The following is a 27,553-nucleotide window of genomic DNA, read 5'->3' as shown; positions in this document are numbered from 1 at the left end:
TGGGAGCCCATTCTGCGCGCTTTCGAAGAATTGCCCCTCTTCTCTACCATGTGGGTTGAAAGCATAAGCTGTTGGGAGCTTTCCCATTCTGGCTTCTAGACAGTTTCTCTGTCTGCTTTGTTGGTGCTTTTACATCACAGAGTCGTGACTGCCTTTCATCGGTTCCACATTTGCTTTTCCATCACGACGCCTCAAGGATGGCTCTTAGAATGCATGCCAGGCACTCACTTTAAATCAAGAGGGTTTTGTACCGTGAAGTCACTGAATTGATGCTGAAGGTGGGATGTTAGCATTTGCAAGGGATGAGCCAACACCAATTAAGATTTCCAAGAAGGCTAGACGGTCCAATACTTGTTGATGCTGCTTTCTCCTGGGAGGTGATGAGGGAAGAGCCTCAGGTGGGGATGGGACCCTGCTTGCATCCCATGGGCTGCATGAAAGTCCGATGGCTTTGTCTGTTTCCTGTGGCTCTTTCCCTAGACACAGGGTCAGGGTGCTCACACAAGCCAGTCCAGGCTTTGGAAGGCTGATGCTCATGGAGGAAAGCAGGTTTTGCACCCAAAGAATGTGCACCTTCTGTGACGTGGAGCACAGAGCGGGAGCACGCCCCATGTGGGTCGTCCCTATGCTTAGGTCTGAATGGAGACCCCCAAGCACTGGATCAGAAGCCATGCCTGCCACTGCTTTCCAGGACAATGGAGACTACCTTAATCCCTTTTGCTCCTGAGTCATAGAGATACTCAAGACCCTAACATAAACTTCAAAGGCTCTCAGGATGTCTTTAAAGTCCTTTTCGGGTAGTAATTCAATATCTGTGATGTCCAAAGAAAGAAAACTCACCAGTGGAGATCTGAACTAAAATTACTTGTGCTCATCAGCAATTTGTGAAGATGCAGAGTGCTTGGTTCTGAAAATAGAACGAACACGCACATCCAGTCTGTTCTTAGCTCTTCTGGTTAATCATACTCTGAAAAAGCCTGGGTTGCTGTTCAGGTCCTTTGAGGGTAAGCAACAGAGATGTCTCAGAAACATCGCTAACTGAATAGCCTCCCCATTTCAATTCATGAAGCCGGTGTCTTTTCTTTGACCAATAGATGCCCCTGATTAAGCATCCTAATGACTCTTACAATGAGGGGAGTCGGGAGAAGGGAGAAGAGGGTCCAACAAGAGGAACCCCTCTTCTGGAGCCCCATTTGCTTTTCAGACTATTGAAGAACATTTTAGAAAAGTTTTATTTGAAGACCCAGCTATAAAACTTAGAATATTAAATGTAACGCATGATTGCTCTGACGTCTACACATATACTTTTACCCACTACGTTTTCAAAGGGAAATGACCCTCTGGTGACCTCATCAACGGTATAGGAACCCACCTGGAGGCATGACCTAGCAAAAGGTATTTCTCTTGGGTTGATTCTGGCATCCCTATTAGCCCCTCTTCTGATGCCTTCATTTTTACCCTGCAACAAATGGTTGACAGTCACACGCATCAGTCTGTAAAGGACAGTTTTAAAATGACAACTAAAGCTTGTGAGAAAGTGAGAATTTTTATGACTTTTCCTCGAAAGGTTAGATTATCTTAGAAAACTGAAAAACAGCTTTGGAGAGAAGAACAGTAAAGTTTGGGGACCAAGCAAATGAAGATTATTTTCCAGAACCTATCATTTGGTATATTGGAAATTGGAGTTCATGTATTTTTTCTCTTGCAAAGACGTGATCACAATGCTCCATACAACGAGTATAAATAAGAAACTATCACGATCCCACAGCTCAAGCAAAACAGACTATCTTCATTTTGAAATAATCCCTGGGATTCTTTTTCCGTATGTGAACCTGCATATTCTTGTGCTGAACAATTTTGGAGGCTGTGACCTTCATGTGCATTATAAACATATTTTTCCATGTTGTGTAGTTGTCTCCATTGTTCTAAACCTTTTTTTTTTTTTTAATAGCGGTACTGGGGATTGAACCCAGGACCTCCTGCATGCTAAGCACGTGCTCTACCACTGACCCATACCCTCCTCACTATTCTTATAATCTTAAAGGATACAAATGTTCCATTTAGGGACAGACCAGTTTCCTAACACTAATGCCTGGGTGGACAACAGATGCTCTGTACATGTTTATTTAATGAAAGGAAAACAGGGCATCTGAAAAAAACATTTTTGCCTGGGATGAAAGGGGAAGGGGAGGTGAGGATTTCACGATTTGTCAATCATGTCACACATCGTTTGTTTACACCCCACGGTCCACATGACTGATGTGCTGCAGCGAGCTTCGGTGGGCTAGAGAGTCAGGACAAACTTTATTGGCATATATTGTGCCCAAGACAGTTCAAAAGGAGCGGGCCCAGCAGGTTGACGTGGGTTTAGAGTGCATGAATTTTGTCCATGAACTAAAATTTAAAAACTGGAGTCCTTGTTACAGAGTTTACTTAACACTTTAACCAAGTCTGGCTCTCTGGATTTGTTTTGCCCTGACTGGCTCAGCTAAGTGCACCGTCCGTTCACAGAGTCTGGGGAGTAAATGGTGACCCCGGAGAATGGCTGTAAAAGAAGGGCCCAGAAGGAAAGCAGGACGTCCCTGTCCTCTTGAGACTCTGGGCATCAGTGGTGAAGGCCATAGTGGAGGGTCTAAGTGAGAATGTCTTTACCCTCTGTTTCCTTTCTGAGTCCTCAAAACCCTACCTTGCGATCAAGCATTGTCTTTTCACTTCCTTTCATCCCTCTCTGGCTCACCTTTAGAGGTGAGCCTCCAGAAAAGACCACCGGTGGTTCTGGGAAGTGCAGGGCGTGGGAAGACCCACACTGGTTCTTGCTTTACCACGTCCCAGGTGCGTCCCTTGGATAGATATCTTAAACTCAGGACTTGTGGTACCCAGAGAGCCAGAAAATAGATCAGCCGTGGCTTGGCGGCGTGGCGGGCCGCCTGCCTTGAGTCTTTGTTCAGCTTGTGACATGTGCCCGTTCTTTGCCGAATGTCTTCCCAGGAGCTGTGAACTTCCTGCGTTCTCTCCTGGAACCAGATCCTGTGAAGAGGCCCAACATCCAGCAAGCACTGGCCAACCGCTGGCTCAATGAGAATTACATGGGCAAAGTGCCATGTAACGTCACCTATCCCAACAGGTAATCCAGTGCACCCAGAGGGACCCCTTCCTGGGCAAGATGGGCCCTGTCTTACAAGCCCTGAATACTTCTGGACAGGAAGCTGTATGTGATTCAGGGAAGAGCTGCATCTTCTCTTGGCTGCCCTTTCCCCCTCTGCACCCCCAGGCCCGCAGACGAGCCCACCTCAGCGCATAGGAGGAGGTGTGGACAGGGCCACCGCAGGCGGCTGTGCAGAGCGCACCCTGCAGGGGGTGCCCGGAGGCGGGTGGGTGCAGGCTGAAATCCAGGCCACACTCCCATGGTCAACCCTGTCCCTGAGGATGTAAGGACTTACATCTCTCCAGAGTGGTGCCTCTTTCTAATTCACACAAAGGGACCGTTTAGACTAGCCATGGCTTGAGTGTGTGTGTGTGTGTCTGCGTGTGTGGTCCACTCAAGAGCTCTCCTGCCAGCATCAGGTAGAATCCTGTGGAATTGCCCCCTCCCCTTTCAGATCACCCCTGGGCTCCTGTTCTGCCACTTCTTTGCTCCGATGTGTGTTGCAGTCCTGGATCCCCCGCCTTACAGTGTCGGGGCAGGAAGAAGGGCAGGAGCAGGAGCCCTCGAGGCCGTGCTTCCCTGTGGACTTCCCAGGAAGGCTGCACCTTGGCCGTTTCCATGGGGAGGGCTCTTTCAGGAAGGCTTACAGGCCGGAATGCACAGCGCGGAAACCCTGAGGGACACCTGATGGCCCACGCGTCCCCATGCGGGGGTGTCGACTCCAGATTTGAGAACAAGTACAGGAAGGAAGACATTTCCTTGTACTTTTTTCCTTCTCATTTGACCTACTGTTAACTCACCGGAGGGAGGGAATGAGGACCCCTAACCCTAACCCTAACCCTAACTCTTCACCTTGGTGACTTTAGAGCAAACATGAAGACCACGTGGGTCAGATACCCTCCAGGATTGGGAGCTACCTTGAGTCCTTCTTCCTTCAGACCGAGAATGGCCTGCACATTCTAGATCTGAAGCTCAGATGAAGACAGAAGAACCACTGATGAGGGGGGACAGATGGGGGACTGACAGGCTAGGGAAAGAGGTGTCCTCTATGATCGCATGTTCAAAAGGCCCAGGAAGGTCTGGAAGCATCCACAAGCCTTATGAAGGAGGCAGCACTGAGGTCTCCAGCTGAGACGGGCAGGCCGGGCTCTGCCTCGGGGAGGACCTTCTAGGAGAACTTCAGGGGGTCTGGGGGTGGGGTGTGGGATGTGCATCTAGGCTACTGGGCCACACTGATGCTCGCCTGGCCATAGGTGGGGTGCTTTCACTCAGCTGCCTTCTAGAATTCTAGCGTTTCACCCATGGGAGGTAATTTAAACGAAGTCTAGGCTACTCAGGTTACCAAGGGAACCTGGAAATAGACTGCTGGTTTCCAGTGCTGGCTCGGTCTGGTCTAGTATCTGAAACAGACACCAGGATTATTACCCTAACAGAAAGCAGAGCCGAGGACCCATGCCTCGTTCCCAAGGCTCACACCGCACTGAAGCGCACAGGTATGCTCTCCGTTAAAAGAGGAGGCATTAGTAGCTTCCAAATGAGTCATTAACCTAATGTAATCACTGTCAAAATGAGCATAATCAATCCACTCAACGGGGCAGCTGTTGAAGGAAGGGAAACCGGTATTAAATACAGCCTCCTCCCTCCCTGCTGGCCGCGTCTTCATCCACGAAGGCTCATGCCCTGGCATCTCATTTTGTACCTTCTCCCTGGGTTATAGGCAGGCTTTTGTAGATTAAAACTTAAATTCTAGTAATCTGTATTGGCTTTGCCAGATTGATAATTTTTGCATTTGGACTTGGTCAAAAGCATAAAGGCTACACGTGATTAATTAGGTAGATCGTAAAAATGGTTAAAATCTTGTATATTAACGAAAACAGCAGCTCAGTGCCTACTGTTTGGTTAAAGCCCATTATTCATTTTATACTAGAGCCAAATCCATGTGTGGTTTTTAAATAATGAAACCAGAACTGTAAACTATTGGGGAAGACACGTGTTATTTACAGTCTTTTTATTTTAACTGAAATATAGCTGGTGTACAGTTATGTTAATTTCTACAGTCTTTATTTTGAAAAAAATATATAAGGCAAAAAAGTGCTTTTGATAATTATCTTTCTGGTTTTACCAGCACACAGATAAATGGAGTAAGGCTATGTGACCAGGAAAGGAATATTTTCTTTATAAGGTCTATTTTATAGCTTCCCAACATGTGTAGCCCCAGATTTAATTATTTTAGGTGTTGTCAATGTTTTACTTCTGGGAAAGAAAGAAAATAAAGGTCCCATGCTTTACATCACTTTTCTGTAAAGCCTTCTGTTCATTCATTTGGGCCTCCAGGTTGACTTCCAAGAGGCAAGAGGAAAATGTCTTTAAAAGTAAACTTTTTGTAATAAATGTTCATGCCAGCCAGTCACAGATGTTGCCGTGTGCCGGGCTGGCCTCCTTGTTCTGGGAGCTGACATTTTTTTCAGAGCAGACCCTAAGCCGCCCCCTCCCATTGCGCTGCCTGGGCCTGGTCAGTCTCCCACACCTGTAGTTAGCGCTGGTGATGGGTGGGAGGGGAAGGAGGCCAATGGTAGCGCAGGACAGAATTAGACCTCAGTGGAATAAAATTGGATTCATGTTACTCAGAATTATACCTAGTGTTCCGGAACATTTTATTACCATCGTCTCTGTAATCCAAACATGGAGCGATGATACAAGTTCAGTAACTGACACAGGAAAGCACCAAATATACACATTGCTTATTGAAAATATTTAAAATATTCCTCTCAGTCAGGAGTCAGCCCACAGCCTATATGCTGGCAGAGCTCATGTGTTTTTGAAGACAAAGGATATGAAGGGCAGAGATGGGGTGTCTGCCCTTGCTCACTTCCTCCTCTCTCCTCCACTCCCCAGCCCCACCCGGGTGGCACCCCTTCCAGGGCCTGCTCCCCAGGGAACCATGGTTGATGTCAGATAGCCAGGGCCTTCTGGGGGTGGGGTCATCCAATGTAGCTGTGGGTTGATTGGTCAGGGGTGGAGGGAGGGTCACAAAAATCATGATCTGATTGGCTAGGGGTGAGGCCACGAAGCCATGGTCTGATTGGCCAATGTCAGGGGCACAGCAGGGATCTCACTGGCCAGGGGTGGGGTCAAGTGGGGGTGGTGATCTCCTTGACCAAAGGCAGGCCTGCCCACACTTGGATGTTACCGGCTAGTTTCAAACAGTTGTGCTTTCTGTGTTAAGTGCTTTGGCAGTCTTCAAGTAAGTGTATCCTTTTTAAACAAACGTTATTATTTTTAACCATTAATCATGCCAACCCTACTCAACCTTTTTTCTAGCATTTGTCATTTTGTGGCCATCAGGAGTGAAGAAGGCAGACCTCCTGGTTTCTTGGGTGTGTTTTCTTTGGCCGGCACTTAGCCAAATGTAGCAGAGGGAGGGCCGACGTAGGTTACACTGAGGGTGGTGGAAGGTGGCCAGCAGACCTGGGTCTGCCCTTCCTGCCCCTACTAACTGGCCTGTGGACTTGGCAAGTCGGCTTCCTCTTCTGCACCATTATGGGGGTGTACTGTGTGGTTTCTCCGGGTGTTACGGTTCTGAGGTTCTGTCAAAAGTTGCAGCCCCAGAATTCAAACCCGAGCAGCCTAGTTCAGTGTCTAGATGAACCTCTACACTCGCTGCCTCTCAAATAGCATCTTACTTTATGGCTGAGCCCCAGATCCCCTATTTGTGAGCTCGTAAGCTCACATTGTTCCTTTAAACACGGGCTGGACTGGCTCCTGAACACTCTCCTTTCCCACACCAGCTTCCACCCAACTTAAGTGCGGGCTCCGCCCATGTCCAGTAAATACACTTTAAGGGAAAAGAATGTCAAATTGCAAAGACGTTTGGGACAATTGAGGACATCTGAATATACTCTAGATATCAGAGAAGATGAAGACATACTAGAATTTTGTTGAGTATTTTGATGGTATTGTGATTCTGCAGGAGATGCCCTTGGTTTTTAAAGATGCACACTGAGGTGTTTAGGAATGAAATGTCACGATGTCTGGGATACAAAATACTATAGAAAATAAATAAATAAAGCAAGCAAGCATGTATGGTGACACATTAACAATGGGTAGAGCCATGTATGGGTGCACACGTAGGGTAATCGTACTATTCCTTCTACTTTTCTGTACATGGATTTTTCATAATAAAAAGTCAAGTGAATGAAAGAGTGAATGATGGATGTGGTTGTCCATGGGGGGCGTGTGTGTGTGTGTGTGTGTGTGTGTTGGGGGTGGGGGTCTCTGTGCTGCCATGTTTGTGAGCATCACTAAGCAGGCCCCAGGGCCTCTCAGGGAGGATGGAGATGTGACTGGTCCTCTGTCCCTCTGCCGAGCAGGATTTCCCTGGAAGACCTGAGCCCCAGCGTGGTGCTGCACATGACCGAGAAGCTGGGCTACAAGAACAGTGATGTGATCAACACAGTGCTGTCCAACCGTGCCTGTCACATCCTCGCCATCTACTTCCTCCTAAACAAGAAACTCGAGCGCTATTTGTCAGGGGTGAGTGGGGCCCCACGGCGGCTCTCTTTACCCTCTGAGGAAAGAGGAGCTCTGACACCCAAAGTGTTTCCTTCCCGGTTGCTGACACTTGATCTGAGCTGTTAATTGAAGCGAATGTAAGGCTGGGTTTCCTGAACGTGGGAGAAAATAGTACCCAAACCTGCTTCTCAGAGAGCGCTTTTGATCTGAGGTGTTTTTCAAATGTTCTCCCACAGAGTGAAGGTCTGGGCAGACTCGGGAGAGGTTCGAGCTTCTTTTTCCTTCAGTTTCTGGTAGCTCCTTGGGTTCCTCACTTAAAAGGCACCAGGGACGTGTGTGGCTTTAAAGGTTGGGGAGCAGAGGCTCTCAGGCATTCACCTCTAAAGCTCGGGGTATGAGAAAGCCACTGTTTACATTTACTTTGCTAGAAAACAAGAATGAAATGGAACTTCACCAGCTTGACTTTGGCCCCTTCACTCCATCTGGGCATCAGAAAGTCCAGGTGTCATGTGTTGCAGATGAGGGAGGTACAGCTGGGAGTCGGGGGGGATGGTGGTACCCGCTTGCTTTGGGCACCTTCATCCTTCTGCCACCTGCAGTGCATACGTGCCTGGGTAAGGGAATTTACATGCTTCCGTATCCAGTCAACTCTTTCTAAATGGACAATGGCTAAAAAAGAATTCTGCAAAGAAAACTGGATCAAAGGCAGTGATAGATCCTGTGTATCACTCCTTCTGTTTCTCTGACTCGGAGTGACGGGGGCTGACCAGATCTAACAGGACGCCAGCCCGAGAAATTTGGAATTGTCAGGGAGCCCATCTGAAAGCTGATTTCATACCCACTGTCTTGAAGGATGATCTTCACCCCGTGTCTGTGGCGCCTTGAGATCTGATTGTGGGGGTTTGTCCCTGTTGTGACATTTACAATCCAGAACATGAAGACGAATTTCTAAAGTTTTCCAGTGCAATTTAAAGTCACGTGATAGCCCAGGATATCACAAAACTTCACTAAACAATAGTCTTAGAAACCTTTTGTGAGGCTTTTATATTAGAGCGAAGGACAAAAATCCACTGACAGTTGGGGAAATGATATTCTCCCTGATGAGGCAGAAATGACCAAAATGACCAAAATGATGCCCGGAAGACAAGATGGTGAGAATGTGTCTCTTGTTATCAAATAGATTTGGGAGGCATTTCAAAAACATTGCCGAGCAGATGAAGGAGCTTTATGGGCGTTTTGTTAAACAACTGAACAGCAGTCTTGATGTTTCTAAGTGGATTCAGCTTAGGGTCCATCACAGGTTTGACTTCAACAGGAAATTACCCACAGAACAACTTTTATTTGGTGAAACACCAAAGGAAAGATGTAGACAAGAAGAGACATTCTCTATAGTAAAAGGCTTTTTTAAAAAGAGTAATGTTTTATGGGGGGAAAATAAAACACTCTGTAAGCAGTGATGGGACGACACTTTGGATGGAAACAGGTATGCAACTTTGAGGCTAGATTTCAGAGACAGTGCCATGGTCACAGGAAAGCTACTGCCGGAGAGACGTGGAGGCCAGGACCTTTGACACGTAGTGTGTTAATTATATCATTTTATTGTGCAATAGGAGTGATTAAGAGATTCTCCTGTACTGTGCAGAGGCTCCGTTCACCTATGGTGATGAGCATAAAAGACATGTTAGGCTTGAAGCTGTTTCTCATTTCTCTTCTGTAAGGAGACCATATGCCCTATATTTCTTCCTTATCTTATCCTTTAAAATTCCTATTTTATTGCATATTTTATAGTGTACGTGATATATTAGTACAGTACATGCTTATAATTTTTAAATAAATATGCACGTATTATTGGTGCCTGCTGACAACTTTTTCACGCGTTATGAGCTCAAGGTCACACACCATTTGGGGGGGCCACCGTGCCAGGAGACTAGTAGTTCTCAAGTAGAAGGAACAGAGGAGGGTCAACACACTGATTTTCTGTTTGAAATGATGAATTTGTTCAAAAAGTAGTTTTTAAAAAGTGTTTCCACGAAACTGGCTGTAAAGTTCACGATTTCACATATTTAAAGGATGACACTGCTCTTTTCTCAAGTAAGCTGGCAGATTCAGACATTCTTCTTTTGGCAGAACTGGTTCTCTGGCTACTGATCAGTAAGATAGAGGGGCTTTCGCTTTAAAAATAGTTTCTTTCTATGTCAACCTCCACATCTACAGATGCAAACTTTGGCTGCTCGCGCCCTTAAACAATCACGCGGCTCCTCCCATGTAAGAGAGGTTTGCCTGAAGCTCTTGGGCTGTGTCTTGGTTTCTCCGGGTGTCTTGCCATCTGCTTTGTTTGCCCAGCATCAGGGCTGCGAATGTTGCAGGGCTGCAGAGCTCTGTGGTTTTATCTGCTGAGAAGTTCCCAGAAACTCAACTAATGTAGTTCTAACTGGAGAAGGTTCTTATTTGATTGTGTCTGTTTCAAAATTTACCCTTAAATCATAGGACGTAGCTGGTCTGAGAACCACTGTCGAGGTGGGTGGCTGCTTTTAAGAGTGAATTATTCCCCACAGACAGTCATATCTGGTCTGATAGTAATTTCCACACAAGGCTACTGTCATTGCACTGTCCCAGTTAATAATATCATTCGCTAGTTACTAACAAACACGTATAATTTTGAGAGTGAAACTAGTGAACTAAAAAGTAAATATTATACCTTAATTATTTGTCATTTCTCCCCCTCTCCCTTGATTCTTGTTTCCTCTTTCTAAGACCTAGAGGCCTGGACTTTAATTTGGAGAGCCTGTAAAGGCATCCCATGAATATTTGTTGGTTGATCAATTAATCAGTCATTTAATTACACCTGCCACCAAAGAGCATTACACCTAAGTCATGCTCCTGGGTCATCTTAGGGGTGGTTATCTGTCTTCTTGAAACGCTATTATGAATGGATGTGACTTTTATTGGGCGGGGCGGGGGAGGGGGCAGGAACTAGGGCTGTTTTTAAACAAGCAAGATCTGTGTCCTAGTCAGTAGTTCGATAAAATAAGTTGTCCCTCCCTGCTCACATATTCGGTCTCCACTTGCACGTCTTAGAGGGGTCTTCTCACTCTCACAGGTGAGAGTGCTGAGGCCCAGCGAGGAGCAGTGATGAGCCCAGGGCCGCCTGGCCCTCTCCTGGCAGAGCCAGTAACAGAGACAGGTCACCTGACTCTGGGCCCGGCGCTCTCCCCGGGCTCCTACGGGCTGACCTCCGATGAGGCTTTGCACTGCAATTAAGGGCCTTGCCAACCACATTCTGCCCTTTCTCAGCCGAGCGCTGGTTTAAAAATTAATGACTGCTTAATGGACATTTCTGCTTCCCATGAGTTAAGCCAGGCTTTTTTTCCCCTCTTCTCTGGTAGAAATCTGACATCCAGGACAGTGTCTGCTACAAGACCCAGCTCTATCAGATAGAAAAGTGCAGGCCCACCAAGGAGCCCTATGAGGTGAGTGACCCCCAAACACAGACCAGGAGCTCTCCGGAAGAGTGAATTTCCATTTTTGTGGGGGTGGAGTGGAAAGGAAACCAATCATTATGGGACACAGAAGTAGCCAAAGGCAAATACTCGCTTAATTAACTGAGCCTTTGAGACATGGTTTATAGCCAGACCACCATCGCTCAGTCTCCAGACTGTGGTTCTTAGCTGGGCCGTACATTCGAATCCCCGGGGAGCGTTTGAACATCCGGATGCCCAGGCCGCACTTTGAACTGATTCTGTGGAATCTCAAGGGGTGGGGGTGGGGGTCAGTATTTTTTTAAAGCTCCCTGGACGATTCCCTTGAACAGTCAAGGTTGGAAACCACTGGCAGAGCTCCAAAAGGCGAAAACGAGATGCTGAAAAATGGAAGTGAAGGTAACACTGGGTATCAGAAGAAGAAAGTAAGATGAGGAACTGCAAAAAGTGTCAGATGGAATCAAGCCTTTCCAGGCAGTTGTCCTTGGTGGCTGGATGCTACCTACCTAGAACATACCTGAGAGAAAATACCAAGGTTCTTTGATTTCAGGGTAAAGACTTGTATCATATTATCCCAAATTTGGACCCCAGATACACGCTTGTTAAGAGAATATGCCTGGGAAATTCAGATCCGGGGTCTGGAGCCCGGTGCCCCCAGGGACCCTCATTTGCTGTTTTGTTGAGTGCGGCTCCTCTGCCTTCTCAGTGATTTTCCATGGAAAACGGAACCCACTTCCATTTCCCCTCCAGAGCCTCTTCCATGTGCCTGAGTCCCCCTGCCACCAGAGCGTCTCCTGGGACACCCAGGAATTCCTTCATTTGAGGAGAAATCAGAAAGGGACCCGCCCTCCATGCTCAGTGGGAGGCAGGTGGCCTGTCCACTGCCTCTTCCCTCTTCTGACCCATAAGTTTTCACCCTGATTCCACAAGCCTCACATGTCACTGGAGAAGGAAGGTCTCCTGGGTCTTTGAGAGGCATTGAGGGGCCGGGGGGTGGTGACTGAACACTGCTCTGGGCTCCTTGGTGACAGCAGGAAGTAATTGGGACACGACCCAGGCCAACCTGGTGATGCAGGTGATGGGGTACAGAGCTGCCAGATGCCACGTGTAAAAGTGGCTGCCCCAAGTGTGGAGGTGGGCAAGGTGTGGAGCTGGGGAGTGGTGAGGCTGACCGATCTAGACAGAGTCTGGAGGATGGCATGGTTCAGGGAGGCAGAGGAGACACTTTGATGACAGAGAAACTGTCAAAGATGACGGAGCAGCCGGAGACCCAGGAGGGAAGGGTGCCCAGGAGGACACAGTTAAGGTCAAGTATAAAACGGTCCGTGGTGACAACTGAGCAGTTAGACGTCCTGGAGGAAGTGGCAAAGGCAGAAAAGAGATCGCGTGTATTTGGGGGAGTGACGACAGGGAGCATAGGTCTCTGGCAATGATGAGGAGAGGATGTGGCTTCTGCTTGGAGATGTGGGGTTGGGGAGGAGCCGCGGTGGGGGAAGAGGAAGGAACACCAGGGGTGAGTGGGGAGGGGTGTGCATTCAGAGCAGCCTGAGTGGGCCTCGCCTTGACCCCAGGCTGGAGGTGAGCCTTTGGAGGGGGATGTGCAGCCTGGGGCTGAGCTGCAAGCACACACATGGCTTTTAGGTGGAGATGGTGTAGGGGCCAGGCTCCCCTGAGCCCCAGACGCCTCTGGCCAATTGCTAACTAAGCCTCCTCTTGCATAAGCAAGATGTCTCAAATCTAGCACACCTGGAACCTCCTCTCTCCTGACCCCTAGTCTCTGTCTCCAAATGGCAGCCCCGCCCTCAGTACAGGGCAGAAACCCGGGAGTCCTTTTGATTCCTTGCCCTCACCCTGAGAAGCAGCACCGCCCCCACTCTCTCCATCCCCATTCTCCCCTCTTGCCTGGACCGCTGCCACAGCCTCCTAACTGGTCTCCCTCCTTCCCCACGACTGCCTGGCACTCTGTCCTCCACACACTAGCCAGAGTGAGCTATTCACACTCAAGTCAGACCGTGTCACTTCCCTGCTCGAAACTTTCAAAGGCTTCTTTCCATATCCTGGAAGGCAAACTCTGTGACGTGGCCACCATGTCCCGGATTGGACCGGCTTCTGTCAGCTCCTCCAGTCTCCTCTCCCAGCCCCATCCACCCCTCACATCCCCAGCCCCAGCCCTGCTTCTTGCTTTGTGCTCTGTCCAATGGGTCTTCTAACTTCTGTGCTCTCTTGGCTGCCAGGACTGTGCACGCCCTGTTCCCTCTTCCAGAATGTTCTCCCCACCCCTTTCTGCTGAGTTGATGTCTATATATCTTCAGATCCCAAGGCAGGCTCCTGTTCTCCTGGATCTCTGCCATTGTCTGACCTCTGCCATTAGATTGCACCCCTCCAGTGCGGGCTGTCACACCACGTTCTGCATCCTGGGGCTTGTCCCACTGGCAGGGTTTCATTTGTTTAGGGACTATTTGAATGTCTCTTTCCCACTCTGGACTGTGAGTTCTTAAGAGCAGAGAAAGTCCCTAGAGCCCCCACAAAGCCTGGCATGCAGCAGGGGCTCAAGAAAAAATTTGCTAAATCAACAAAAGAAATAATCGAGTTGACTTTGACCCAAGTCTCAGAAAAATAGAATTGAGCCAGCACCTGGAGAAGCTTGAACATGCCAGGTGGGACATCTAACTTGATCAAGGTAGAGGCACTGCTTGCACTATAGTACACAGATTGAACCCTCATCCCCTGATGGCCATGCCCTACGGCAGGGAGGGACTTCTTACAGTCATTTGTACTGTGGGCAGTCACCTTGGCTGGGGCCCGGGGTTTGCAGAATTCACTCTTAGGCTCCCCTGCCTCTTGCTTTGCATTTGACCTTTTAGGGCCTCAGGTAATAATGCAAACTGAGATATACCACGTGCCCCCACGTGTGTGCCCCGGGTGGCCTCTAAGCCACTTGGCTGATGCCCATGTCCTTCGTCGCTCTGGTACCTGACCCGGCTCATGTGTTCAAACGTGTCGGAGCCACGATGGAAAAGGGGCCCCCTTTTTTTCCATCCAGCTTATTTTTCTCAGCTGATTATTTCTTTTGGCCCCAAAACACATGGTAAGCATTTTCAAACATTTGTTGAAATATTTAATGGTTAGGGTTTGAATAGGAACACTAGTGGGAAAATAGCATTTCAGTTTTCTATGATCCATTTGTTTTCTCCAAACTGCAGCGATCCTTGTGCTAATTAAATTACAGGCTATGACTAGATTATCCAACTCGGCTCTGTTGGAACCTAGAAAGTGGAATGGGGCCAGTTAGAAAAGGTGGTAAGAAAGTCTGAAGGAGGCCAGGTTTCCCAGGTGAAGCCCACTCAGAGCCTCTGTGGGTTTCCTTCCAGTTCCCATCAGCGGTCCCGGAGGAGAAGCCACCAGGCAGCAGGGGAGCCGGGGTGGGGAACAGGAGCAGTGGACAGAAGTTCAAGGTTGCACACAGACGGGCTCTGGGGCCGTGTCCAGGCATCGAGGTCATGTGATGGCCTCTTTCTTCTTCTCAATTCCAGTTCTTTTTCTCCTAGGAGACAAAGGAGCCAAATTAAGTTGAATTAAAAAACTTCCCTTGGGATGACAGTGCTGTCAGTTTACGACTTGAACACTTTCTCTACCTCTTCTTCCTGTAACAGGCAGAGTGTGTCTGGAAACATGACACACTTGTCTCATCGAAGAGCACCATGGGCATGTGACGCCTCTGAGACTCCTTTCCCTAAAACAGAGGCCCTTGAGGACTGTGGGGGTCATGGAAGGGTGGTCATCACTTTTAAACTGGTTTATTGAAGCCACAGAGAGCCATTTTTGTTCAAGTTTTTAAAAATAATGCTGATTTGTAGGAAACTGTACAGTAGCACGAGGAGGGCTTCTCTGTAGTGTCAAAGCAATATTGCAGTTTGGGAAGAAAAGTGGTGCCGAGGGTGGCGGAGGGACCGTATGAGTTTGCTCCGGCGGCCATAACAAAGTCCCCCACACTGAGTGCCTCAAACAAAGGAATGTGGCATCTCACAGGTCTATAGGCAAGAAGTCCAAGGTTGAGATGTCGGCAGGGTTGGTTCCCCTGAAGGCTCTGACAGGGATCTCTTTCATGCCTCCTAGCTTCTGGTGGTTTGCTGGCCACCTTTGGTTCCTCGACTTGCAGAAGCATCACCCCGATCTCTACCTGCATCTTCACATCGTGTTCTGTGTGTGTGTGTGTGTGTGTGTGTGTGTGTGTCTGCGATCAGTTTCCTCTTTCTATAAGTGTACCAGTCACACTGCATTAGAACCCACCTAGATGACTTCATCTTAACTTGACTACCTCTGTAAAGGTAACATGAACAATTACTCTTCTCAAAGGCAAAGGAGAGTGAGCTTTCACACCCCTCCAACTCCCCTCCACCCCCACTCCCGTCCCCAGGCTTCAAAGGGGATGTGACAGGCCTGTCTTGACCCTGTCTTCAAGCAAGGTCACATTCTGAGGTCTAGGGGTTAGGATTCCAACATACGCATTTTGGGGGACTATAAACACTTAAAGGGGACTATAAGTTTAAAGGTAAAGTATTACAATGTTGGCTTTGTATCTTATTGCAGAATTTGTACAAATTTTAAAAATAAATTTTGGAATCAGGTCAAGCTGTGCTGTTAGAAATCAGAATGGTAGTTACCTTTGGGGACGGGGCGAGGACATGGGGCACAAGGGACTTCCAGGTGCCCGCTCGGTTCTGTTTCTTCATCAGGGTGCCATTTCCATACATGCTTCTGCTGTTTGAGAAAACACTGAACTACTTACTGGTCATCAAAGCACCCCCTCTATTACGTGTCCTAGACTTTAATAAAAACCTTACCTAGAAAATCTATTCAGGGCAGGAATTAGGACATCTGATGCCTGCTTCCACCACTATTTGATTTCTTGTCTATAAATATTGAAATGAATAATCTTTCATCAGAGCTGTCAGTGGTAGGGGGTAGAGTTTAGGGAATAAACAACAGGTGCAGCTTCTTGAATTGTTGAAAAATGCTGCTTTTTACAGGCCTCCCTGGACACCTGGACAAGAGACCTTGAATTTCATGCTGTACAGGTAAGAACTAGGGGGTTGTGATGGACAGTCAGAGTTCTCCAGAGAAACAGATCCAAAAGGGTGTGTGTGTGTATGTGTGTGTGTGTGTGTGATGCCTAGACACCCAGGGAAGAGTTGATGTTTCAGCTCGAGTCCCAGAGCCTTCTGGAAGCAGAATTTGTTCCTCAGGACACTCCGTCTTTTTCTCTTAAGGCTTTCAACTGACTCCATGAAGCCCACCCAGATTGTGGAGGGTAGTCTGCTTAACTCAAAAAGCCTGCTGATTTAAATGTTAATCACATCTAAAACATACCTTCACTGCAACGTGTAGACTGGGGTTTGACCAGACACGGGGTACCCTGGCCTAGCCAACTTGGCACATGAACGCAGCCATCACTATGGCTCTGAAGGCTGGCGGATCTCTGCCCGGGGCTCTGGACTCTACACACCCTCATCTTGTCCAGAATTAAAACCTGCAGAATCCCGCTGTAAGTGGATTTATCAGAATCTCCTCGGATCAGACCAGTTCTTTCTATGTTTAGTTGACTTCTATTGTTTCTTTAAACTGTCTTGCTATAACTACACGCTTGGCTATGCGTTCATGTTTCTATCTGCATAGATGTGGGGGTTGCAGCAGTCCAGGGCTTCCCGGCTCAGTGGCCTAACTTAAGAACCAAGCCCTCTTTTTCTCAACTCATTCGTGTGTTTCCTAAGGCAAAATCAGGCCTCTGTGGCTTTCCCTTATGTTATGGGCAGCAAGGAACCAAAATCAACGAACAAATGACAGCTGGGTCCCTGCGCCATCCCGGGTGTCCACAGTCCACATCTAGTTCTGATGCTCCAAACTGCCATGTGAGGTTGCCTCATCCGCACGGGGACCCCAGGCTCCAGAAAGCCCACACTGAGCCCGTCTTGATGGTTTCTCAAAGGGGACACTTTGAGACCCTCTGCCGCGCCATCACGCTCTGGGGTCAGCTCTTCGCTGTGCGAGGGGTGAGGGGGGCCCCTGCCCCCGCCCCCAGGCAGCACTTCTTCCTACAGCCGGGGTGGGGGGGTGGGGGGGAGGAGCTCAGGAGGCATTGCCGCATCTGTCCTTGTTAGATGGATGCCTTAGCCTTGCAGGCAATGAAGCAGGCGAGATGTGAGGTTCATTTGTATCCCCAAAGAGCTGGGAGGGACCCATCCTTTTGGTTACAGATGGGGAGGTGCAGCCCTCAAGGGGAAGTGACTTGCCGAAGGTCACCTGACGATGCCTTCAGGAGCAAGACTGGGAAGGCAAGAGGAGGGGTCTCTCTGGAACCTGGAGTCGCAGGGAACAGTCTAGAGGCACCAGCCTCCGGGAGCTCACGTCTCAGAGGCTGAGGACCGGCTTCCTCCTTGTTCAGGCTGCGGAACCTGCAGACCTCCCCCTCTAGGAGCCCAGTGGGTCATCCTCACTGGCTTCTTCCTCTCCTCCCTTAAACAGTCCATGACATCCAACACGTCTTGGGTAGATAATCCTTCACAGGGCCACACTTTCAAAGTGTCCAGTTTTGTAAATGTCCTTGCACATGTGTGGTGGGTGGAAAATGGTTTAAAGGAAACAAAAAGCTGTTTTGTGTGGGGCTTGCTTGCATCCGGTGTGTCACGTGGTCTCCTCTTGGCTCTGCCTTGAGGGTGCGGGATGAGCGCTGGCGGGGGCAAAGAAGACCCCCAAACTGGCAGCTTCAGCTCCATTGCCCACCGACAGGTGCACGTGGGTGAGGGGTGCACTGCCCACCCGTGAGAATCAGCAGGACACCAAAGAGGCCTGCAGGCAGCCAGCATTGCTGGGCGGGGCGCGGGAGTGGGTGCAGGCCTGTCGAAGGGGGAACATAATTAGTCCTTCTGAAGATCTGTTTCTGTTACATAAGGCAATTTAGCATCCTGCTCCCTCGGAAACCTCCTTTGGAGAAAATAGGCCATGCAAATGAAAAGGTAAAACTGGATGATCGGTTGCATTTGTAACCTGTGTCTGGAAGACAGGAGGTTGGCTGCTTGTAAACAAACCTGTGTCCTGCGGGCTGGTGATCCTTCCATGTGGACTGACCCAGGGGTTTGTCCCCTGCAGGGAGCGGTCAGGTGATGAACTCTTGGCATCCCCCTAGAAAACTGGTCACTATGAAGTCAGCCATCCTTTTAAGCTGGAGAAGGGTGCTCTGGAGGGTTTTGGAGGAAGCACCAGGGTTCAAGACCCTGGGGTTAGTAAGTTCAGCAGGGGGGCCTAGGCAGGGCTTCCCGGAATCTTTAGTCCTAATAAATCCACATACCCATTCTTCTGCCCGCATCCGGGCTTTCTACTGATTGCCAAATACCCCTTGGTCAGTTACAGCAGAGACTTCTAGAACCAAGCTTGGTCTATTTCTGCAGAAGAATCATTCTTGGACACCTTTTGATTCATGAACTCTGGGTGGTGATACTGGCCCCTTAAAAGTTTGTATCTTGATCCTCCAGCGTTGAGGACCCAAGGAGACTTGGGAAGGAGCTGAGGTGAATGCAGGGAGCCACGCAGGAAGCCCTCTAGGTGTGGGGACTGCAGAGCAGCCCGAAGGACGGAGTGCTCATCCTTCTAAAAAGCACCCTTAGACAGGATGGAGGGAGGGGAACACTCAGTTTTGTTTTTTCTTCCAAATGCTGTTTTATAACGTATCACCAAAGTACATTTGATTTCTTTTTTCATGTTTAAGATGTAAACAGGTAGAACGAATGAGTTTTCTCATAAAAACAGAGATAGGAAGAACGGAGCCAAAGGATGGAATTCTGCCAGACTTTTTGGGACAGGAATGTGGGGAGGGGGCAACGTGAAAACTCACTCTCCTTTGCCGTAGAGAAGGGGGCCTGTTCGTGTTTGGTAGATACAGGGAGAGGAAGGTGGTGGAGAACTGTGCTTGGCCTTGACCAAGATGACCAGGAGCAGATGTCCCCTTTCCCCTTCATAGCATCCTGCACATGGCCCCCACCCCCTGTAGCATCCTGGATACTGACCTGTAGCCCTCGAACTACAATGTGGTCCCTGCCCATGGCCAGTCGCTGTGTCCAGCCTCTCTCTCCACCCCTGGTACCGCCTGGCCCTGCCCCAGGCTTCCAGAAGGCAGCGTGGAGTCAAGGGTTCAGAACACGGACTTTCAGGGAGGAAGGTGAAAATCTGGGATGTTGTCTGGCTCCTACGTGAATGATTTAACCACTGCAGGGTCCTCTGGAAGAGGGGAGGACAGGATTTGCCTCATCGTGGGTCCTGCCAGAGCAGCATCTGGCATTCAGGCATCCTCAGTGAAGGCATCGGTGGCTGTTCAGATGCCGGAGGGGAGGCATTTGTGGAAGTGTCACCCCTCTTTTCCTCCCGCCTCACCCCCGCGGGACGAGCCACCTCAGCCAAGGCCCAGGCTCCTGGGAGCTGCTGTCCCCATGGTGACACTCAAAGCTGGGCTGGGGGTCCCCACTTCCCTTCTCTTCCCTGCTGTTCTTTCCCACTCAAAACCCCGGCATAATGAACCCCAATCCAAAAAAGCTTTGAAAATCCTCATTAGAAAGGGCTCTGCAAGTGCAGGGAGATGTTTCCTTGAGAAGCTTTTCAACAACATCCATGAAAAATAGATGAGCTCTCTTGAATTGCAAATGCTCTTAAAGTTTAAGGCAAAAATGTGAAAATCTGTCTCCCCTTTGCCCCGTCCCCCCTCACTCGGGGTGAGGTCAGGGATTGGGTTGCCTCCGTTTACCAGCAAGCATCAAACACGATCTTTAGGGCCAGGAAAAAAACTTCTTAGTGTCATCACCCTTCCCAGAAGCTTGAACTCAATTCATTTTAATTCAGTTCAGCTTCCACTGGCTTTTTTGTTTTTGTTTTTCAATATTTCAATAACTGTTTATTACACTTTCTCTCCATGCCTTGGCTTTATGCCAGAGGCTGTGGGGTTGAAGATTTAGAAAACAGTCAGATTCACTCCCATCAGACATTCTAATTGAGTTCAGTCAAGGTAAGACTGACAGCGCAAACGCTGAATCGAGCCAGTTTAAGTACACGAGTAAGTGCCCCACGACCAGAGGTGGGAAAGTGGTCAGAAACTCACCCAGGCTGGCTCCGGGCTCCTGGGGGCTGTTGTCCACCCCCTCGGATTGACTAAACACACCAACACTGAGGTTAAGATGGAAGCGGTTATGTTTCCTTTGCAAAGCTGCCTTTGCAAAACCACTGCTGTGGGCAGAATCTTAGGGCCCTGCTTTCAGTAAGACGGCAGATTTCCTCAGGTCCTCATCTGCTTTGCCTCGGTTTGTTCAGTGTGTTCTGGAGTCACTGACCGCCCAGGGATGACCTTGTCCTTGTTGGAACACCTTGAAACAGCACAGTGCAGACAGCGAGGGACGACTGAAGCCTGCTGTGCCCAGAGAGAGGGAGGCGGGTTCCCCGGAGCATCACTGGGCCTCGGCCCTTCTGTTGTTCAACATGCAGCTAAGAGCATTGTGTTTTGAAAAACTGGGGTTTCTTAACTCTACTTCGATAACTTTTTATTTTTCAAGGTGTGGCTTTTTTAAAAAATTGAAGTATAGTTGATTTATAATGTTTCAGGTGTACATCAGAGTGAGTCAGTTATACATACATTTTTTTCAGATTTTTTTCCATTATGGGTTATTACAAGATATTGACTGTAATTCCCTGTGCTATATAGTAGGTCCTTGTTGTTTATCTATTTTATGTATAATAGTGCATATCTATTTATGCCAAATTCCTAATTTATCCCTTCCCCCAACTCTTCAAAGAGGAATCACATTGTATATTCTTGTGTGCATCTGAGTACATATGTTTCCTTCTGATTTGAAGGATAAAAAGCCCAAAGAACAAGAAAAAAGAGGGGATTTTCTTCATCGGCCATTTTCCAAGAAGCTGGACAAGAACCTGCCGCCACACAAACAGCCCTCAGCCTCGCTCCTCACGCAGACTCAGAACACCAGGGCCCTGCTGAAGGACCGGAAGGCCGCCAAGCCCGGCTTCCCCGACAAAGGTGCGTCAGCCCCGGGGTCTCTGGCCAGGCCACTCGTGTTCAGCGACGTGGCTGTGTGGGCCCCCGGGACAGATCCATTCTCATGCCCGTGGGAAAGCAGAGTTAACACATGTGAGGTACCCAAGGACAATCAGGGTCCATGCGGCATGGTGCTGGCCACCTGTGCAGGCAGGACTTGGGAAAGTGGAGATGGTATGCACGGTATTGAGGACAGGTCTTTGTTACATGGAAGGGGGTGGCATGGGAGAGATCATGGGGTTCAGTACAATCCCTTTGTTTTAAATAGAAGTGACTGAGGTTCAGAGAGGGCCCTGGCTGTCTGACACCAACCAGCGGTTCCCTGGGGAAGCAGGAAAGTGCTGGGGAGGCTGAAGCAGCCCCGAGCGGCACGGGTCTGCGGACCCTGAGACACTGGCTCTCACCCGGAAAGGACAACCCCGCTTGGTCCAGTTTTGTCCTGCAGGTCTCACTGGAGGGCCTGTGCTTGTCCCTCCTTGGGAGATTCTCCTTTCTGGCTTTGGGACCAGCAGCGAATCTGGGCCCTTGACAGCGGCGTCCTGTGGAAATACCCGCAAGAAAGTCTAGATCACTGCTGTGTATTTGGGATAAATGTGCGGCCTCAGAGGTGGAGTCCATTCCTTGGTACCTTCCCAGGCCAACAGTCTTCTGTTTCTTTGTGTTTTTCCTTCCTCCTGGGAGTTGAGAGCCTGTTGGCTTAGAACAGCCCGGAGATGGTATAACTGCTAACACTGACCACTCACTGTGTGGCAGGCGCTGTTTCAACTCTTACCTCAACCCAGTGAGATCATTCTCACCCCCATTTCTAGAGACGAGGAAACAGCAGAGAGCTGTCCGAAGTCGGAGAGCTGGGAAGTGATGGAGTCCAGGTTCCCAAACGCGCAGCCTGGCTCTCGGGCTTTCCCTCCAGGCCTGTGTAGCCTACGGCCTCCCGGGAGGGCAGGGCGAAGAGGAGCTGGCATCGTGCTCAAGGGTCGGGCCGGTGTCCACGCCCTCCTTGCTGGGAAGGATGCAGGGTCTGGTCGGTGCCCCGGGGCTGACTCTGATGGGGGAGATTTGTAGGGCGAGTGTGTGAGGCAGCCTCCCAGGATCTACAGGTGTGGGAAGGTGAAGGGAGCAGGGCTGGGCGGAGGGACAAGCTGGGCTGCAAGGTGGGAGCACGCGCATCTCAGGGAGAGGGGAGGGGCGCCCGTGCCAGCTGGAAGCCTGGAAGACGTTAGCCGTCAATGAAATCTTACTTCTTCCTGCCAGTGAAGCTCAGGCATCTGTGCTGGCCTGAGGAGGAGGTTTATTTCGGGATCCGTGTGTTTATTTATGTAAGGCGAGGAGGATTCCCAGTGCCCTTGGCTGCCCCTGAAATCACTCCCGGTGGTGGCAGCTTGTTCCTGCCACTCGGCCCCGACGGGGCCTGTAAAATGTGACGGTAAAACAAGGCAGCTGACACAGAGCCTGTTCCCCAGGAACTTGGCTTTACTTCCCTTGGCTCCACATTCGTGGGGATTTTCCCTTTCTTTTCTGGCAGAATCTGCAAACCTAGATTCTAGTCTATGCCAACTTGAGATGGAAGCCATGGGGATTGGCTGGTTGCCCTAAATATATAGATGGAAGAGTGTTTCTCCCTTGTTCAGAACTAGATGAGGCTCCGGGGAGACCAAAAGTCATGAGGGAGTTCTCAAAAAGGAAGGGAACTCTGACCCCATGCTACAGCACCGGTGAACCCTGAGGACGTTACCTTCAGTGAAACAGGCCAGTCACGAAAGGACCAATATTGTAGATTCCACTCATATGAGGGACCTAGAGCAGTCAGATTCACAGACCGGTTGCCCCCGGCAACAGCTATTAGATTTGCAATGTGAAGAGTTCTGTTTCACAACAGTGTGAATGCAGTTAACACTACTGAGCTCTGCACTTAAAAATGGTTGAGATGATAAACTTATGTTATGTATTTTTTACCATAATTAAAAAAAAAGTCATGAGCAAAACCCTCCTTCCAGTTTTGATTACCTGAGGACCAAATTTGCAAGTCCTCAGCATGTTGGATTCCATGTCCTTCCAGCAGTTTTCTGGTCATTCTGTTGAGCCATGTGCCTTTGTATTTAAAGGTTCTTTGGTGGGGTCCAGAATTTTAAGCAACCAAAAGGAGAGCAGAGAGGGCTGGGGTATAATTTAGTGGTAGAGCACGTGCTTAGCATGCATGAGGTCCTGGGTTCAATCCCCAGTATCTCCATTTTAAAAAAATTAGAAAAGCAATTTTTAAAAAGTAAATAAAAATTTTTTTAAAAACTTACTTTGAGGGGAAAAAAGAATTCAAAAGGAGAGTGGATGTTAAGCTGGTTCCACGAGGTGAATCGGAACCCAGGAGGCCTCCTGTCACCAGCCTTCTGTCCCCTCTGTTCTAGGACGACCATCTGGTTTCCCATAGGGTGAGTCAGATGCTGAGGCCGTTTGCTTCTCGGTTTCTCCTGGCCTCCCTGGGTAACTTCTCACTGTCTCAGTCACGCTGGAGGTCGGAGCAGGTGGCAGCAGGGCCGTTGGCCCTGTTGGTATAGCCATCTTCATGATTTCCTTTGCTTCCTTGATGTGCAGATTCCTTCGGCTGCCGTAATATTTTCCGCAAAACCTCGGACTCCAATTGTGTGGCTTCTTCCTCCATGGAGTTCATCCCGGTGCCACCCCCCAGGACCCCCAAGATTGTCAAGAAACCGGAGCCCCCTCAGCCAGGGCCTGGGAGCACCGGCATCCCCGCCAAGGAAGACCCCCTGATGCTGGACATGGTGCGCTCCTTCGAGTCCGTGGACCGTGACGAGCAGACGGAAGTGCTGTCCCCATCCCATCACTACAGGATCCTGAGCTCCCCCGGGGGCCTGGCTCGCGGGAGTCCCGGTGAGCGGACGCTCTCGCCCGTCCTGCTGCCCGGAAGCCCATCCGCTCTCCAAACCCCTTTGCACCCAACTCTGGTCTCCTTTGCCTACGATGATAAGAACAGCCCCCCCAAAGAGGAGGGCGTGTGTTCCCCACCCCCAGGGCCAGGTAACGGCTCCACTCAGCCCCTGGGGAGCCCACACTGTGTGAAAAGCCGAGGCAGGTTCCCCATGATGGGCGTCGGACAGATGCTGAGAAAGCGGCACCAGAGTGTGCAGCCCCCAGCTGACAGGCCCCTGGAGGCCAGCATGCCCCCGCTGCAGCCCACGGCCCCCGTGAGCCTCTCCTTCAACGTGGCTGACGGGGTCAAAGGCCAGTGCTAACTCGGCCAGCAGCGGGGTTCTGGGTGTTTCCACAGGAAGCAGTGAGCAGCTCCATGCGTCCATCAGGGTGTGAAAACTCAGAGGCCTCTCACTGAGCATTTTCCCGGCCCCACCTCCTCCTGACGTGTGATGTCCCCACAGCTGAAACCTGCAGACCCAGAGCCCGCATACCCTGGTCTCAAGTCAGGTTCCCCCGGGGATGCTGGGATCCCCGGGGAGGTGGCCTTCTGTGCAGCCAGCTCTGATCATGCGTGGCCTTCCTCCTCCCACCAATCACCGACCCTTTGCCCGCCTCCCAGCTGGGCCCGGGCAGGCAAAAACCGTGCATCGGCCTCTGGGCTCCTCCAATTACAGACCTTTCGAACTCTTTCTCCATTTTGTGTTCTGTGTGTGCCTCTCAGCGGGTGGTTCCCTTTTCAGCAGTCAGAGGGGTTCACAGAGGGGTTCACCCAGGCCACGGTTTCCCCTCCTTTCCTAGAAGTGAATCCCTGCAGGGTGGCAAGAGCTGGTGCCCCAGAGCACCAGCCTCCAGGAACCCTTGAAGAAGATGGGCAGGAGCCTCTGAAACCAGCACCAACCCCTCTGAGCAAAACGGGGCATCTGATCAAAGACTGGTCCAAACAGCAGGGACCCTGGTGAGAGGAAAGGACCAGTGGGGACACTCATTTGCCAAGCAAGGTTTTGACTTTTTTTTTTCTTTTTTGGTTGAAACTTGCTAATAGTTGAATTATCTTTCCCAAAGATGATTTTTCTTTATGTGATATCATTGAATCAAAGCAACATAATTCTTAAAAACCTGGATGGAGAGATGGAAAGTGATTTCGGCAAACTCCTGTTCTTGCGAGAGGATATGCGTGGAGGGCATCAGAGCTCACCCAGGTGATGTTTTTAGTGGCTGGTGGTCACTGATCACAGCCGGCCCTGTGTTCTTCCCATCATATCCTCAGAGCCCCCATCCTTCTGGAGCTATAGAGCATAGTCAGATTTGGTTATTTAGAAAGAGAGAAAATGGTTAAGGTTGGATGTGGATGTACCTAGAAGGCACCATTACCTCTGTGCAATGCAGTTTTCCAGCTGCCAAGAAAATAAGTTTGGTTTAGAACTCCGCCAGTTGGCGGTGAGCTGTGAGAGGCTTGCCTGGAGAGAATCACGTTCAAAATACAGCACCACGTCTTCTTTGAAGAAAGCGGTGTTCCCCAAACAGGCTTTGAGTCCTTGTTTTGTTTTCACACCTTTTGCCAAGGATGGAACCAAAGATGCATCTCCGGGTCTGTGTCCATGCCGTCGCTGCATACGTGTTTTGTGGACCTCCATGTTGTGTGACTATGTCTGGCTGGAGCTGGCTTGGGGCTGGCTCCCCTGGGCCCTGGCACTTGGTGGGGACCACTCAGTCATGAGCAGAACCGGAAAAAGAAGAATCAGCACGGGTTGGATAGCCGTCAGCTTGGGAGACAGGTTACACTGTGGCTTGGAGTCTTTAACTGTTGGTTGGTGCAGGCATGACCAGAAACCACCGCTGTGGCCACCCCAGGGCTGGTCCTCTCAGCTCACTGATTCTGAAGCAGGCCTGGAGCATTGCAAAGCCTGCCTTCACTTCTGCTGGCAGCCAGCCTGCGCCAGAGGGCAGTGGGAGTGGTTCCTCATTCACCAGCGGTGACCTTCTGCCCCACACGTCTCTGGCTGAGTGAGGAGGGCACGGATATCTGGCTGTCCCTGGAAGCCACCCCCATGCCCAGTCTTGGCTTGACAGGATCTTGGGCTGCAGCTTCCCGCTTGATGGGATTGCCCCAGCCCAAGGCAGTCAGGCTCCTGGCTGTTGGTGACATTCCTTTGTATGGCTCCAGACCGGGTTCTGGAACTTTCCATTGAAAATAGAGCTTTTTAAGCAGAGAGAAAGAAAAGAAGCATAGGAGAAAGGTCCCTCTCTCCATCTGCCGTGAAGTTTTGGTCTTTGATGGGTGAAGAAGCCGTTTCGGAAGCTGGTTTCCAGCTTCAGGGGCCCCCTCTGCAGGTTTGAGGGCTGCATAGCTGTGCCTGTGAACTTCGTCTGGCCTTTTATGTCTCTTTCTTGTGTTTTACTTGCCTTGAGAACATGAGTGTGTCACCGTTAGCTTGTTGGGACGCTTCCCGTCCCTCGCACGCTTCAAGAACACTGCAGACGGTCCTGCAACTGACCAACCGTGTCACCATTGGCAACTTGAACTGTGAACTCAGGTCAATTCTGAACCCAGTGAGGGGGTGCGGGGGTGGGGGGTGGAAAACTGTATTGTGTGTGTGTGTGAGCACCTGGCCAATCTATGAAATTGAGTAAAAGAAGAAATGTTAAATTCTTTTATTATTTTATTATATTTATATGGAAAACTTGACTCTCCCTTTGGTAAGGACCAAGTGTGTCGTTCGTTTGAGCCATGACTGTCTCTCGTTAGTCTGCGCCTGTGAGCTCAGTCAGCCTGTACTTAACCGACGGAGGTGGCTGAACCAACATCATGTGACGTCCTGGAGGAAAAGTCAACCTTAATTGTATGATTTGGTCACAAGTAAGGACTGTATTTATGTCACCATGATTAAATATATGTGCTTTTATAATGACTGTGAAATACACTTTTCCCTCACTCTGGCTGCTTTGTTTGTTTTGCTGATAAATCTGAAAACTAAGAGGAGGTTGCAAAATAATCGTATCATCTTCGAGGTAAAGTTCTTGGCGCAGCAACTGACAGGATGCAAGACGGAATCGCGTTGTGGGTATTTGAAAGCATTTTCGGCTTCATTTCACTTGCAACAGGTGTGTCTGCAGAGTCCATCTGCCTGGCGTACAGCAAATGGCAGCTCAAGGTGAATCAGCATTTTTCTTTCTGGGTTGGGGGCCGGGGTCATGATCTTCCTTGAAGATTCTGAAAATGGCACATGAGGAATAACACCTGTGAACGTCACTTCTAGATTTTGTCCTTGTTTCAGGCCTTGGGGAGGGCGGTGGGGAGAGGGGCGATGAGGTGGAATGGGAGGGCTCCTGGATGGGCTGTTTGGATTGGGCCTGTTCCAAATTTATTCGTAACTCTTCACAAAAAGTTTTTCCTCTATACCA

The 27,553-nt window shown here is 49.6% G+C and overlaps 1 protein-coding gene across 2 annotated transcripts in view; it reads left to right on the top strand.

Moving 5' to 3' along the window:
• Nucleotides 1-27,088, top strand: part of HUNK (hormonally up-regulated Neu-associated kinase) — a 101,770-nt gene extending 74,682 nt beyond the window's left edge. The window contains exons 6-11 of one of the 2 annotated variants that reach the window (XM_074360679.1): nucleotides 2,989-3,124; nucleotides 7,516-7,678; nucleotides 11,044-11,127; nucleotides 16,167-16,214; nucleotides 21,028-21,208; nucleotides 23,813-27,088. In XM_074360679.1, the coding sequence (XP_074216780.1) occupies nucleotides 2,989-3,124; nucleotides 7,516-7,678; nucleotides 11,044-11,127; nucleotides 16,167-16,214; nucleotides 21,028-21,208; nucleotides 23,813-24,471 (1,271 nt within the window). In that variant the 3' untranslated portion in view covers nucleotides 24,472-27,088. The remainder of the gene's footprint in view (nucleotides 1-2,988; nucleotides 3,125-7,515; nucleotides 7,679-11,043; nucleotides 11,128-16,166; nucleotides 16,215-21,027; nucleotides 21,209-23,812) is intronic. The other variant, XM_074360683.1, reaches the window with a different exon arrangement.
• The last annotated feature ends 465 nt before the right edge of the window (nucleotides 27,089-27,553 follow it).

This window comes from Camelus bactrianus, chromosome 1, assembly GCF_048773025.1.
Source record: "Camelus bactrianus isolate YW-2024 breed Bactrian camel chromosome 1, ASM4877302v1, whole genome shotgun sequence".
Lineage (NCBI taxonomy): Eukaryota > Metazoa > Chordata > Mammalia > Artiodactyla > Camelidae > Camelus > Camelus bactrianus.
Note: the sequence above shows the minus strand (reverse complement) of the source record. Positions and strands in the feature narration are given on the sequence as shown.